The sequence below is a fragment of the Physeter macrocephalus genome, chromosome 8 (genome assembly GCF_002837175.3).
Source record: "Physeter macrocephalus isolate SW-GA chromosome 8, ASM283717v5, whole genome shotgun sequence".
Lineage (NCBI taxonomy): Eukaryota > Metazoa > Chordata > Mammalia > Artiodactyla > Physeteridae > Physeter > Physeter macrocephalus.
In genome coordinates, this window is record NC_041221.1 from 8,121,995 (window position 1) to 8,135,157 (window position 13,163).

At 39.2% G+C, this 13,163-nt stretch overlaps 1 protein-coding gene across 4 annotated transcripts in view; it reads left to right on the top strand.

Moving 5' to 3' along the window:
- DYRK1A (dual specificity tyrosine phosphorylation regulated kinase 1A) overlaps nt 1–13,163 on the top strand; it is a 143,668-nt gene that overhangs the window by 125,520 nt on the left and 4,985 nt on the right. For all 4 annotated transcript variants that reach the window (XM_024120033.3, XM_024120035.3, XM_028492669.1 and 1 more), the window contains 2 exons: nt 7,164–7,470; nt 7,952–8,076. In XM_024120033.3, the coding sequence (XP_023975801.1) occupies nt 7,164–7,470; nt 7,952–8,076 (432 nt within the window). The remainder of the gene's footprint in view (nt 1–7,163; nt 7,471–7,951; nt 8,077–13,163) is intronic.

Sequence of the window (13,163 nt, forward strand, 5' to 3'; positions counted from 1 at the left end):
ATGGAAAATACCAAGCAGACATCCTGAATCCTTTTGCCTTTGTCCACATAGCTTTATCAGTCATGGCCCCTTTTCCCATTGAACCAAAACACAGCCTAGGAGTCCTTAGCTTCTGCAGCATTCAAGGTTGCTCCTACAAGTTGATTTTAATTAGCATGGAGGATGTGAAGCCTTCTTTATGTTTTTATCTCTCTGCAATACAGGCTACCACTTCTTTTTCCAGTTTGAAGTTTTTTTTTCTTCTTCTGCTGCTGTTTTTTTCCTTTTTCTAAATGAAACAAACATTCATCTCATTCCATTTCCCTAATCTCTGCCTTATAAAACCACAGTTAAGTCACAATGAATTGTAACCTATCATTTCTCCAAAATTCAGGTATAATTATTTTAAATTGTTTAGGGGGGGCATTTCAGAAAAGAGTAGTTAAATCTTTTCCCTTAAAATTGAAAGTGAGTATCTTGACCTACATTTAGTACATATTAATTAACCATAGATTATTTGAGATTTTCTTTAGCTGCAGTTAAGCAACTGACTTAAGAAACTTTATTTTATTTTCTTTTTCTTTTTTATTTTTTTGCGGTACGCGGGCCTCTCGCTGTTGTGGCCTCTCCCGTTGCGGAGCACAGGCTCCCGACGCGCAGGCTCAGCGGCCATGGCTCACGGGCCCAGCCGCTCCGCGGCATGTCGGATCTTCCCGGACCGGGACACGAACCCGTGTCCCCTGCATCGGCAGGCGGACTCTCAACCACTGTGCCACCAGGGAAGCCCAGAAACTTTATTTTTAAAAGTGTAAAATAATTACTTCTCTTTAAATAGAAATAAATTTTCAGCAACAAAAAAATCAAATCCATAACCAAATGGTTACATTATAACAATGCACTAGGGATTTTAACCATAAGTATAAACAGGTGTGCATGCACTATCATTGGGTATATTTGTTTGCTTTATTTCCTTGGTGATTTTATTTTTACTTTTAATTTCTCATTTTATGTTTCAAGGGCCCATTTTAGCTTCCTAGTAATGAAATCCATACCTACTATCTATTTTTTTCCTTTGGTGGGGAAGGGGGATGAAGAATTAAGAGTATAAACGATGCTGTTTTGTTGAAGTATAATTTATATACAGTAAGATGAGTATTTTAAGGGTTCTAACTTTTTAACTTTTAAATACAACGGTGTATATCCACTACCTAAAACAAGGCATAGAGTACTTCCACCACCTCTTATATCCTTTTCTGTCATCTCACCCTCAGTTTCTGATTTCTGTCATCATAGGTTAGTTTTGACTATTCATAGGAAAAATTCATGTAAATGGGATCTGTATAGTATTTATTACTTTGTTTCTTTCACTTAACAGACATTGTTTTTGGAGATTCATCCATATTGTGTCTCAGAAGTTACTCCATTTTATTGTTTCATAGTATTTCATTGAATGGAAATACTGTATTTATATTTACCTGTCAGTGGATGTTTTGAGTTGTTTCCAGTTTAGGACTCTTATGAATAAGGCTACTGGGAACATTCTTGTATCAACTTTTGTACACTTAAGTTTTCATTTCTCTGGGTTCACTACTTAGAAGTAGAATTTGCCAGATCGTAGGGTGTATGTGTGTTTACCTTCATAAGAAAAGAGCAAACAGTTTCCCACAGTTTTAGCATTTTGCATCCCCACAAGGTATGAGAGTTCCAGTTGCATGACATCCTCACCATTTGATGTGGTTGGTCTTTTTGATTTTAGCCATTCTAATTGGTATATAGTGGTTTTCATTTGCATTTCCCCATGACTGATGATAGTGACCACCTTTTCATGTGCTCATTAGCCATTCATGTATCTTCTTTTGTGATAGTCTTTCCAGTCTTTTGCCTGTTTGTTATTGGGATGTTTAATTGTTGAGCTGTAGGAGTTCTTTTTTTTTTAACATGTAATGGATATAAGTCCTTTGTCACATATATGTCAGTATTTATTCTCAGACTGCGGCTCGCCTATTTCTTTTCTTAGTAGTAGTTTTTAATGAGCAGGAAATTTAATCTCTTTTTTTATGAATAGTGTTTTTTGTGTTCTAAGAAATCTTTACCTTCCTCAAGTTTATGAAGATACTCTCCTTTAAAAGTTTTTTTAAAATTGAAGTATATGTAGTTGATTTACAATGTTGTATTAGTTTCACATGTACAGCGTAGTAATACAGTTATACGTACATATATATATTCTTTTTCAGATTCTTTTCCCTTCTAGGTTATTGCAGAATATCTAGTATGTCCCTGTTGGTTATCTGTTTTATATATATACTAGTGTGTATATGTTAATCCCAAACTCCTAATTTATCCTTTCCCCTTTGGTAACCATAAATTTGTTTTCTATGTCTGTAGGTCTATTTCTGTTCTGAAAGTAAGTTCATTTGCATCTTTCTTTTTTTTTCTTCGGTGAGATATTTGCTATACACACACACACACACACACACACACACACACACCCCACATCATCTTTATCCACTCATCTGTCGATGGACATTTAGGTTGCTTCCATGTCTTGGCTATTGTATTGGGTTAGCCAAAAAGTTTGGGTTTTTCTTCAAGATGTTACGGAAAAACCCGAATGAACTTTTTGGCCAACCCAGTAAATAGTCCTGCAGTGAACATCGGGATGCTTGTATCTTTCCGAATTAGTTTTCTCTGGATATATGTCCAAGAGTCAGATTGCAGGATCATATGGTAACTCTATTTTTAGTTTTTAAGGAACCTCCATACTGTTCTCCATAGTGGTTGTACCAATTTACATTCCCACCAACAGTGAAGGAGTGTTCCCTTTTCACCACACCCTCTCCAGCATTTATCATTTATAGACTTTTCCATAATGGCCATTCTGACTGGTGTGAGGTGATACCTCATTGTAGTTTTGATTTGCATTTCTCTGATAATCAGTGATGTTGAGCATCTTTTCATGTGCCTGTTGGCCTTATCTTTCTTCGAGAATCTTTACATCCTTACTTTGTGTGTGTCTGTCTGTATACTTGTTTTATCAATAACTGAGAGGAGTGTTCATCTTTAGTGATGATACTGGATTTGTCTTAATCTCCTTTAGTTGCTTTATGTTTTTTTGAAGCTCTCTTAATAGGTATACCTATTTAGTATTAAGACTTGGTGATAAATTCAGTCTTTCATTACCATTATCTCTAATAATATTTTTGTCTTTAAGTCTACTTTGTCTAATATTACTCTAGCTATAATGGCTTTTTAATTCTTAACATTTTTATAGTGTTGGTTTTTTACCCTTTTACTGTAGTAAACCTGTTAATACTTTTGTATGTAAAGTATGACTTTTGTATACAAAATGTAGTTGAGTCAACCTTTTTAATCTAGTTAAATAGTATCTTTCTTTCACAATGAATATTTAGCCTATTTAATTATTCAGGGGTTTGGGTTTTAGGCTTTTGCCTTATTTGTATTCTATTTGTTTTATCTGTTCTTTGTTCCCTGTTCCTTCTTTACTGCCTTCTTTTGAGTTGAGTACTTTTTGGTATTTTATTTCACCTTTTCTTAATTGACTGTTTAGCTATTCTTCTGTGTGTAATTTTTAGTGTTGCTTCTACTATATGCATCTTTAACTTACCAGTTGAACTTAACAAAATGTTATATCACTTGATAAACCATGCGATCGATAACCACGTGCTTTTACCTAACCCCTTCCGTCTCTTGTCGTCATATATCACTTACACATATGTTATAACCCTCACAACACATTGACTACTTAAATTAAAAATGATTTTTAAAACAGATTGAAAAACACATAAAAAAATAAAGAAGATAAAAAGTTCTTTTCGGGAATTCCCTGGTGGTCCAGTGGTTAGGACATGGAGCTTTCACTGCTGTGGCCCCGAGTTCAGTCCCTGGTTTGGGGAACTAAATCCTGCAAGCCCAAAAGAAAAAAAAAAGTTCTTTCCTTTTTACCCATAGAATTTTTCATTTCTTTTTGCAGTTCCTGACTTGAATCTTGTATTATGTTCCTTCAGCTTGAAGAACTTCCTTTAACTTTTTATTTTATAGTGAATAACTTGTGCTGATGAATTATCTCACCAGTTGTTTATCTGAAAATACCTTTATTCACCTTCGTTTTGGGGAAGATATTTTCCATGGATATGGAAATTACAAATTGATATAGAATTTTAGGTTTACGTTTCAGCAAAAGAAAATGAAGTTGTTTAAATATGTTAATGACAGTGTTTTCTGTATTACATTGTTTCTGAAGAAAAGTCAGTGGTTTTTCTAAGCATTGTTTTCTTTATGAACTATTTCTCTCTCTTCCCCCTGGCTGATTTTGATGCTTTTTTAAAATTATTATAATTTAAGATGTTTTTATTTGATTTTCACAATAAGAAGATGACGATAGTAATAATAGATATTCTTAGTTCCATTTTTACACATCAGCAAACTGAGATTCAAGAGTGTTAAATAAATTCTTTGGTGGATATAACGAAGAAGGAAAATGCCTTTAAGCACAGGGATCTTCTATGGAAGAGAAGAGTAAAGAAGCAAGCAATTTGGGTGACACACTCAAACATGACATATAAAAGCTGGTATGAATTTTGTAGATCTTTTCGTTCAACCTCTTTTTTTTTTTTTTTTTTTTTTTTTTGCGGTACGCGGGCCTCTCACTGTTGTGGCCTCTCCCGTTGCGGAGCACAGGCTCCGGACGCGCAGGCTCAGCGGCCATGGCTCACGGGCCTAGCCGCTCCGTGGCATGTGCGATCCTCCTGGAGCGGGCCACGAACCCGTGTCCCCTGCATTGGCAGGCAGACTCTCAACCACTGCGCCACCAGGGAAGCCCTGCTTTTTTTTTTATGTTTGATTTTTCAGCAGTTTGACTATTAGGTTCTTATGTATAGTTTTCCTTGTATTTATTTTCCATGGAGTTTGCTGAGTTTGTTAGATCTGTGGGTTAATCTCTTTCATCAGTTTTTGAAAGTGCTCAGACATCATCCTGTCAAATATTTGTTCTGCTTCACTCTCTCTTCTCCTGGTAATTATTCAATTAAATATATGTTATAGTGCTTACTCTTAGAGGTCTCTGTTTGGTTTATTCATTTTGTTTTCTTTTTGTGTGTTAGTTTAGTAATTTATTTGCTGTCTTTCTAGTTCACTGATTGTTTTTCTTCTGTTGAGCCCAGTCTGCTGTTAAAACCATTAAATGGATTCTCTGCATTTTTTTAGTTCTAGTATTTTCACTTAATTTATCTTTTTTTAAAAAAATAGTTTTAAGTAACACCCCCCCCCCCAATCTGTCCACACATTACCTAACTTTTGAACTAAATTCTTTTTATCATAGTTATTTTTTTTAAATTTATTTATTTATTTTGGCTGCATTGGGTCTTTGTTGCTGTGCGCGGGCTTTCTCTGGTCGTGGCGAGCGGGGGCTACTCTTTGTCGTGGTGTGTGGGTTTCTCGTTGCAGTGGCTTCTCTTGTTGTGGAGCACGGACTCTAGGCGCACGGGCTTCAGTAGCTGTGGCACATGGGCTCAGTAGTTGTGGCTCGTGGGCTCTGGAGCACAGGCTCAGTAGTTGTGGCGCATGGGCTTAGTTGCTCCGCGGCATGTGGGATCTTCTGGACCAGGGCTCGAATCCGTGTCCCCTGCGTTGGCAGACGGAGTCTTAACCGCTGCGCCACCAGGGAAGCCCCATAATTATTTTAAAATACTTGTCTGTCAATTTCAACATTTGGGTCATTTATATATGTGAGTTTTCTACTATTTTTTTCACCTGATTATGGACTCTTTTTGTTTGTTTGTTTCATGTGTCTGTAATTTTTTATGTGTATGTAGGACTTGCTGTATTTAAGAACAGTTGAGATGGAAGTAAATCTTATTTCCCTTTAGAAAGACGCATGCCGCTTACTCTGTCAGGCTACTAGTGTGATGAGACTGAGTCAGTTTCATTTGTAGTTTAGCTGAATCTGGGCTTTGTTTGTTTTGTTTGTTTGCTTGACTTAGATTCTGTTCTCCACTGTCTTCATAGGTTTTAAGCGGTGTTTGGAAACTGGAGAGATCTTTTATGCATTGTTGCCCAGCCAGCAACCCGCTGCTAACTCTTGGTGCCTCGGGGTGATCTGTGTCCATACTGCTGCTCTGGCCCCAGCTCTGCGGCGCCCTGGGGGACCCTCCCTGGGTCGTCTGCCTGTCCCATCCTTTGGCCCAGCCACACGTGGCTGTTAGAAGTTGGTTGGGAGCTGGGCTGGACTCTTCTTAGTCACATCTGTGGCATTTGCTCCTTCTCCCACCATAAGTCTCTTCTTTCCTAGGAAAGACTGTTCATTTTCTAGAATTTAGTTAATCTGGTTTCTTTAGTCCTCAGCTCTCTGATAGGTTTTTAAAGAGCAGTGATTTTGTTGTTTGCCTGCCTGGCTTGTTCTTGATTTTAGAGTAAGAGCGATGGTCTCTTGCAAATTTCTACATTGTACCTAGAAGCAAAAATCCAGTGATACTGTTCTGAATAAATTCAGTATTCATAGGGATTTTAAAGGTTATACTGTTATCTGTTAAAATGAGTTCCCAGAAAATCTCAGCACATGTTAAGGCAATTTATTATTAAACATATTTTCTGTCAATAAAATGAGGCATAAATAATTTCCTTTTGATTTTTTTATCTGCATATGAGCAGGTAGGGTTAGACCCATGATTCTTTGAGTGATCTTTAAAGCTTTAATGAGCCACTGTTACTGAGTAAGTGCCCCTGAGTTCACAGGTGTATTGGGCAGAAAAGAGGTTCACAACCACTGGTTGGCACACTTCCTTTGTAAAGGACCCCATAGTAAAGGTTTCGGCTTTGTGGGCTTCTGTTGAGCATTCTTACTTGGTTTTGTTTGTTTTTACCATCTTTAAAAATATAAAAACCATTCATAGTGGAGGCTATATAAAAACGGGCTCTGAGCCAGGCCGTAGTTTGCTGATCTCTGGGCTAGATGATCTTTATAGTCATTTCTGGTCTCAAAATTGAATTTCTCCTAACTACAGTGTGTTCGGAATAGTATGTGTGAAAATGTAGAGGATCTAACTATAAAGCATTCTTTTTAATAAAGGCCTCAACATTATCATACATGTAAGCATATTTCACATTATGTAGGCTTTTACATATTCTGTCAGATTTAGAGAAAGCCTTTTTATCTTTTTTCTCTTTAGGAGTATAAACCACCAGGAACCCGCAAACTTCATAATATTCTCGGAGTAGAAACAGGAGGACCTGGTGGGCGTCGTGCTGGGGAATCGGGTCATACAGTAGCTGACTACTTGAAGTTCAAAGACCTCATTTTAAGGATGCTTGATTATGACCCCAAAACTCGAATTCAACCTTACTATGCCCTGCAGCACAGTTTTTTCAAGAAAACAGCTGATGAAGGTACAAATACAAGTAATAGTGTGTCCACGAGTCCTGCCATGGAGCAGTCACAGTCTTCGGGCACCACCTCCAGTACATCTTCAAGCTCAGGTCTGTTCTTCTGGTGGTCTATTAGGCTTGAAGTGTTTCCTCTTTTCTGTACAAAGTGGGGGGTATTTTAAAGTTTGTTAAAGCTTGTTAATGGGTGGGAGGAATTATTTTTCCGAACCTATTCTTTGTGGCTAGTAAAAAAATTCACCTCCCCCAAAGCTGTAATACTTAATTATGCATATAATAAATTCTGCTTGGAAACAATACTCTTTATTAGCCAAATTTTTAAATTGTTTTTAAAATGGAAATACTTGGTTCACATGCTTGAGTTTTCCCCTGACTTAACCAAAATTGGTCATATTTTAGTTTAGTGGTTGATGTGAAAGAACATAGAGAATTGGAAGCCTTCCTGGGATACTTTCAGGTTAATACAGATTTTTTTTGGTGACTCACTTCCCGTTTTAATGTTATAGTTTTAGGATATATACTTGAGCAAAATTAACTTTACACTCACAAGCTGTACCATGTTGTGATACTTCAGGTGGATCATCGGGGACGAGCAACAGCGGGAGAGCCAGGTCGGACCCAACGCACCAGCATCGGCACAGCGGCGGGCACTTCACGGCTGCTGTCCAGGCCATGGACTGTGAGACACACAGTCCCCAGGTGAGGGTCACACAGCCCTTCATTCACGCCCTCCACTGTGCCCAGGGCTACCAGTGTTGGGTGCCAAGTGTTTTTAGAATGGTAACGTCATTTACTCTAAAAGGTTTATAGCTTCCTTGGTTGTAAGGAATTCTAACTTACACATCCTTGCAACTTTTTCCCTCCATGTTTAGAAATAGCTACCGTTTATTGAGTGCATACCAGCCGTTGCTCCAGGTGTTTGTTTATCTTGTTTATTACTCCGGCAGCATTTTGAGCCTTGCCCTGTTTGGATTTTCATTTTACTCTGGGAACTGTGACTTCAAGGTTTAGGGAACTTTCCGAGGTGCGTGATCTTTTAATTACTGCCCTCCACTGCCTCTCGTGATCTGCTGTCACTGATAGTCCTAGATTCTGAATCAGTTTGTGGTTTGATTTTCACCTCCATTTTTTGTTTTGAAGGTTTTTTGTTAAAGAGGATCTAATTAAGTAAATTTTTTTAAGCGGTGAAGCAGATGCTGGTAGTCAAAATATTTATTCAACAGTCTTTGTAAAATAATAAGTTAATTCATACTGAGTACTGCATTATGATGTTTATAACGAGAGGCAAGTATATTATCTAATGAGAAATAACATGGAAGCTGATGAGTATCACTGCCCGTTCTTGGGACTGGGGCAGCTGAGTGCTGGTGGGGAAGGCACGCGCCTGTAGATGCATCGTTACCCCTGTTAATACATAGTCGCCCGCCCGCATTTACTTGGGCAAGCTTACATGTTTCTCAGGTCATCTCATCGTGTTCCCATTCTCTTTAATAATTGCTTCAGACTCTTCTACTCTTGCTAGAAACCTTTGCCTCCCCTTCTCTGCCCTCCCTCACTCCTCACTGTGTAAAGGAACAGTTCTCAGAAAGGAACGCCTCACTGCGTGTCACCAGCCACCTCGCCCCGTCGCCATGTGTGCTTGTCCCCTTTCTCCCTCCCCTTGTCAGCAGGGGCAGCAGCTCCTGCCTGGGGCCAGCCACCTCGGGCCCTGCCCCTCTCCTCCCACCTGCACAGGACTTGGCCCTGCTCAGCCACTGGCCCCTGTGTCCTCTGCTCGCCTTCTCCCCGTCAGCACCTGATTATCCCCAGCTCTCTCCCATCTGAAGCAAAACCTTTCCCTGGCCCTTGTCTTCCTCACCCCACATTTCTGCTGCTATTACTTCACCCTTTAAGAAGTCTTCAGCTGCTCCAGTTGGGCTGCTTCCCAACTCAGGAAACTGTTGCTGTGGAGTCACAGTGGTCATTACTGAGGAGCTCGGCGGGCACTCAGTCACTTGTCTCTCTCTCTCTCTGGTCCTCGCTCACGTTGACACAGCCCTGGCCTCTCCGTGCTTTTTGTAGCACTCTCCTCTGCCTTCCCAGACAGGATGGCCCTCATCCCAGCCCACCCCCTTCCTTCACTGTCTCCTTTTCGGATTCTCTTCTCCCCCCTCGGCCATGTAAACATGGGTGGTCTGTGCCCTGTCTCTCACCTTAAACACTTCCTGGTGACCTCACCTGCTCTTAACAATGACTGCAGCTGCCATCTCGATGTCGGTCACTTTAAGTCTTTATTTCTGATCTAGACTTCACTCCTGCGCCGCATGCCTTTATTTCTAATCATTTACTATAAATACCGCTTTGGAAGTCCCTACAGCATAACACTACAGATGCATCCTATAAACCGATGTCATCATTTTCTCCTCCGCCACAGCTCATCTCCTTATATCTGTATCAATACAAATGGCCCTGAATTTACCCATTTGCTCAGGTCGTACACCTGGCACCTGGGGAATTCATTCTTGACTCCTCTCTCCGTCACCCCCCACCTTGAATCCAACGGTAAACAGTATGGATTCTGAATATATCCTACATATGTGTCTGTTCTCTCTACTTCCCCCACTTGGTACAATCATCTCTAGCTTATCTTACTATAAAGATTATTCCAACTGGACTTCCAGTGTCCAGTTTCATTCACCAGTCCACCTCTGTTCTCTTCTCTTCAGCCAAGTGAATGTTCAGTAGAGCAGTCTGATCCAGCTCTTTCCCCTGCTTTCAACCAGTTTCTGGCTTTCTCTTGTACTTAAAAAAAATTGCGACTTCTTAACAAAGGATTCAGTGATTTCTGTGATCTGGCCCCTACCCAGGCATCCTTCCTCCTCTTCATTCATTCTGGTCATCCTGGAATTTTTTTTTTTTCATTTTTCAGACTACATACCATGTTCCCTTTCACATTTCTCACATTGACCATGCTCAGCCTGGAATAAGCTTTTCCTCCGTCTTTGCTTTGGTAACTACTATATATCCTTCAGGTCTTAAATATCACTGCCAGAAGCTTTCCCTAATTCTTTAGAACGACCTTCCTTCCTTCCTTCTTCCATCCCTTTCTCTCCCAGTTTCTAAATTAATGTTATTAGTTTTATGTAGTCTTTCTGAGATGTTTTATACGTATGCAAGCAAATACAAATGTACATCCTTCACCTAACCTTTGTACACAAATGGTAGCATACCTTGCACACTGTTTCACATCTTGTTTTTTTATTTTAACATGTTTTACATATATTTTAAAATATATATTATGGAGCTCTTTCTGTATCATTATATAGGGAGCTTTTTCATTCTTTTTGTTTTGTTTTTAACAGTCACACAGTATTCCATTGTTTAGATATTCTAAGTCATTGCAGTAGTTCCCTATTAATGGACATTTAGCTTATTTCCAATCTTTTTTACTACTGCAAATAATGCTATAATAAATAACCCTATATGTAAATTATCCACACACATGCAGTTTATATGTGATATGAATTCCTGGATGTGAAATTGCTGGGTCAAAGAGTAACGTGGTTTGTCATTTTGATAGCTGTTGCCAGATTGCTCTCCATATAGTTTTACCAGTTTAGCCTCCCACTAACAGAGTTTGGAGAAGCAGTCAGTGTGATCACCTTTGGATCAGTCTGAACTGAAAAACCTGGTATTGGACAGAGTATAGTTACATTTTGCTTATTCCTTCTTTCCGTGAATTTAAGTATCTTCATAGTTTAAGAACCATTAGTATTTTCTGAGAACTTTCTGCCTATTTTTCTACTGGATTATTTTCAATAGTATTTCTTGAATTTTGATTCTGAGACCACCTTTGTTGAGTGGTCTTAATGATCTGTGCTAGCCACGGGTGATAAAGACACAGGCTTTGCCTTCCTAGAGCTTACCGTGACACAGAAAATAAATAAAACGAATCAAATGAATAGAAATTGCAAGTACTATTAACTGTTAAAAAGAAAATAAGACAGGATAATGTAATAGAGAATAGTGATTTGTTGGGTGGGAGGTATTAATTCAGATAGGCCAAACTGATAACAGGTAGACCCCCCAAAATATGGTAGCTTAAAGAATGTGAAGTTTCTTTTTTATGTAATAGTCCAGAGTGGGTATTCATGTTAGTGGCGTGGCTGTCTCCCACATCCTGAGTGTCTACCATCTTATGACTGCCCCATCCCCAAGGGCCTAGTTGTCTGCTGCATCTGGCAGGCAGAAGGACTTGGGATGGGTTTTGTGGGCCAGATCTGGCTGCGACCTAGGAACCTTCATTCATAGTCCATTGACTAAAACAGTCATATGGCCATGTCCAAGTGCAGGGGAGGCTGGGGAGTAAGTGTAGTGCAGCCTTGTGCTCAGGAAGAAGAGTATGTTTTTTGAGGACAATTTGGAACCTCTGCCACGGAAACTGGGGGAGCATTAGCCAGAGTGGTGAGGGAAGACTCTGGAACTGAAATGATAAGAAGGAATCATCCAAGCAGAAATTAGAAATCTGAGCATTCTAGGCAGAAGGGAACAGTAAGTAAAAACACCCTGAGGCTTTTGAAAGATGTTGACTAGGTAGAGGAATAGAAGGAAGATCCTGTGTAGTAGGAACTTCAGCAGCAGGAGGAAGGATGGCTAGAGGAAAAGGTTGGAGAAATGAGCATTGGCCAGATTGTTTATGGATTTTGGATTATTTTGTTTATCCATTCATCCATCAGTGGACACTTAGGTTGTGTCCGTATTTTGGCTATTGTAAATAATGGTGAAGTGAATGAACATGGGTGTACATATATCTTTTCAAGATAGTGTTGTTTTCTTCATATAAATACCCAGAAGTGGAATTGCAGGATCATATGGTAGTTCTGTTTTTAATTTTTTGAAGAACCTCCTCCATACTGTTTTCCATAGTGGCTGCACTAATTTATATTCCCACCAAGCAGTGCATGAGGGTTCCCTTTTTTCCACATCCTCACCAACACTTGCTATTTGTTGTCTTTCTGATAATAGCCATTCTCATGGGTGTGAAGTGATATCTCGTTGTGGTTTTGATTTGAATTTCCCTGATGGTTCATGATGTTGAGCTTCTTTTCCTGTACCTATTGGCCATCTGTGTGTCTTCTTTGGAAACATGTCTAGTCAGATCTCCTGCCCATTGTTCAATCAGATTGTTTGGATTTTTGCCGTTGAGTTTTATCAGTTCTTTATATATTTTAGATATTAGCCTGTTATCAGATAATATGATTGACAGATATTTTCTCCCATTCAGTAAGTTGCCTTTTCATTTTGTTGATGGTTTCCTTTACTGGGCAGTAGCTTTTTACCATGATGTCGTCCCATTTATTTTTTTTTTTTGCTTTTGTTGCTTTTGCTTTGGTGTCAGATTCAAAACATCATCACCAAGACCTATGTCAAGGAGCTTATTACTGCCTATGTTTTCTTCTAGGAGTTTTATGGTTTCAGGTCTTACATTCAAGTCTTTAATCCATTTTGAGTTAATTTTTGTGTTTGGTGTAAGATAGTGTGGTTGAGTTTCATTCTTTGGTATGTGGCTATCTAGTTTTCCCAACACCATTTATTGAAGAGACTGTCCTTTCTCCATTATATATTCTTGGTTTCCTGTCATAAATTAATTGACCATATATGCGTAGATTTATTTCTGGGCTTTCTCTTCCGTTCCATTGATCTATGTGCCTGTTTTTTTTTTTGTTTTTTTTTTTTTTGCGGTACGCGGGCCTCTCACTGTTGTGGCCTCTCCCGTTGCGGAGCACAGGCTCCGGGCGTGCAGGTTC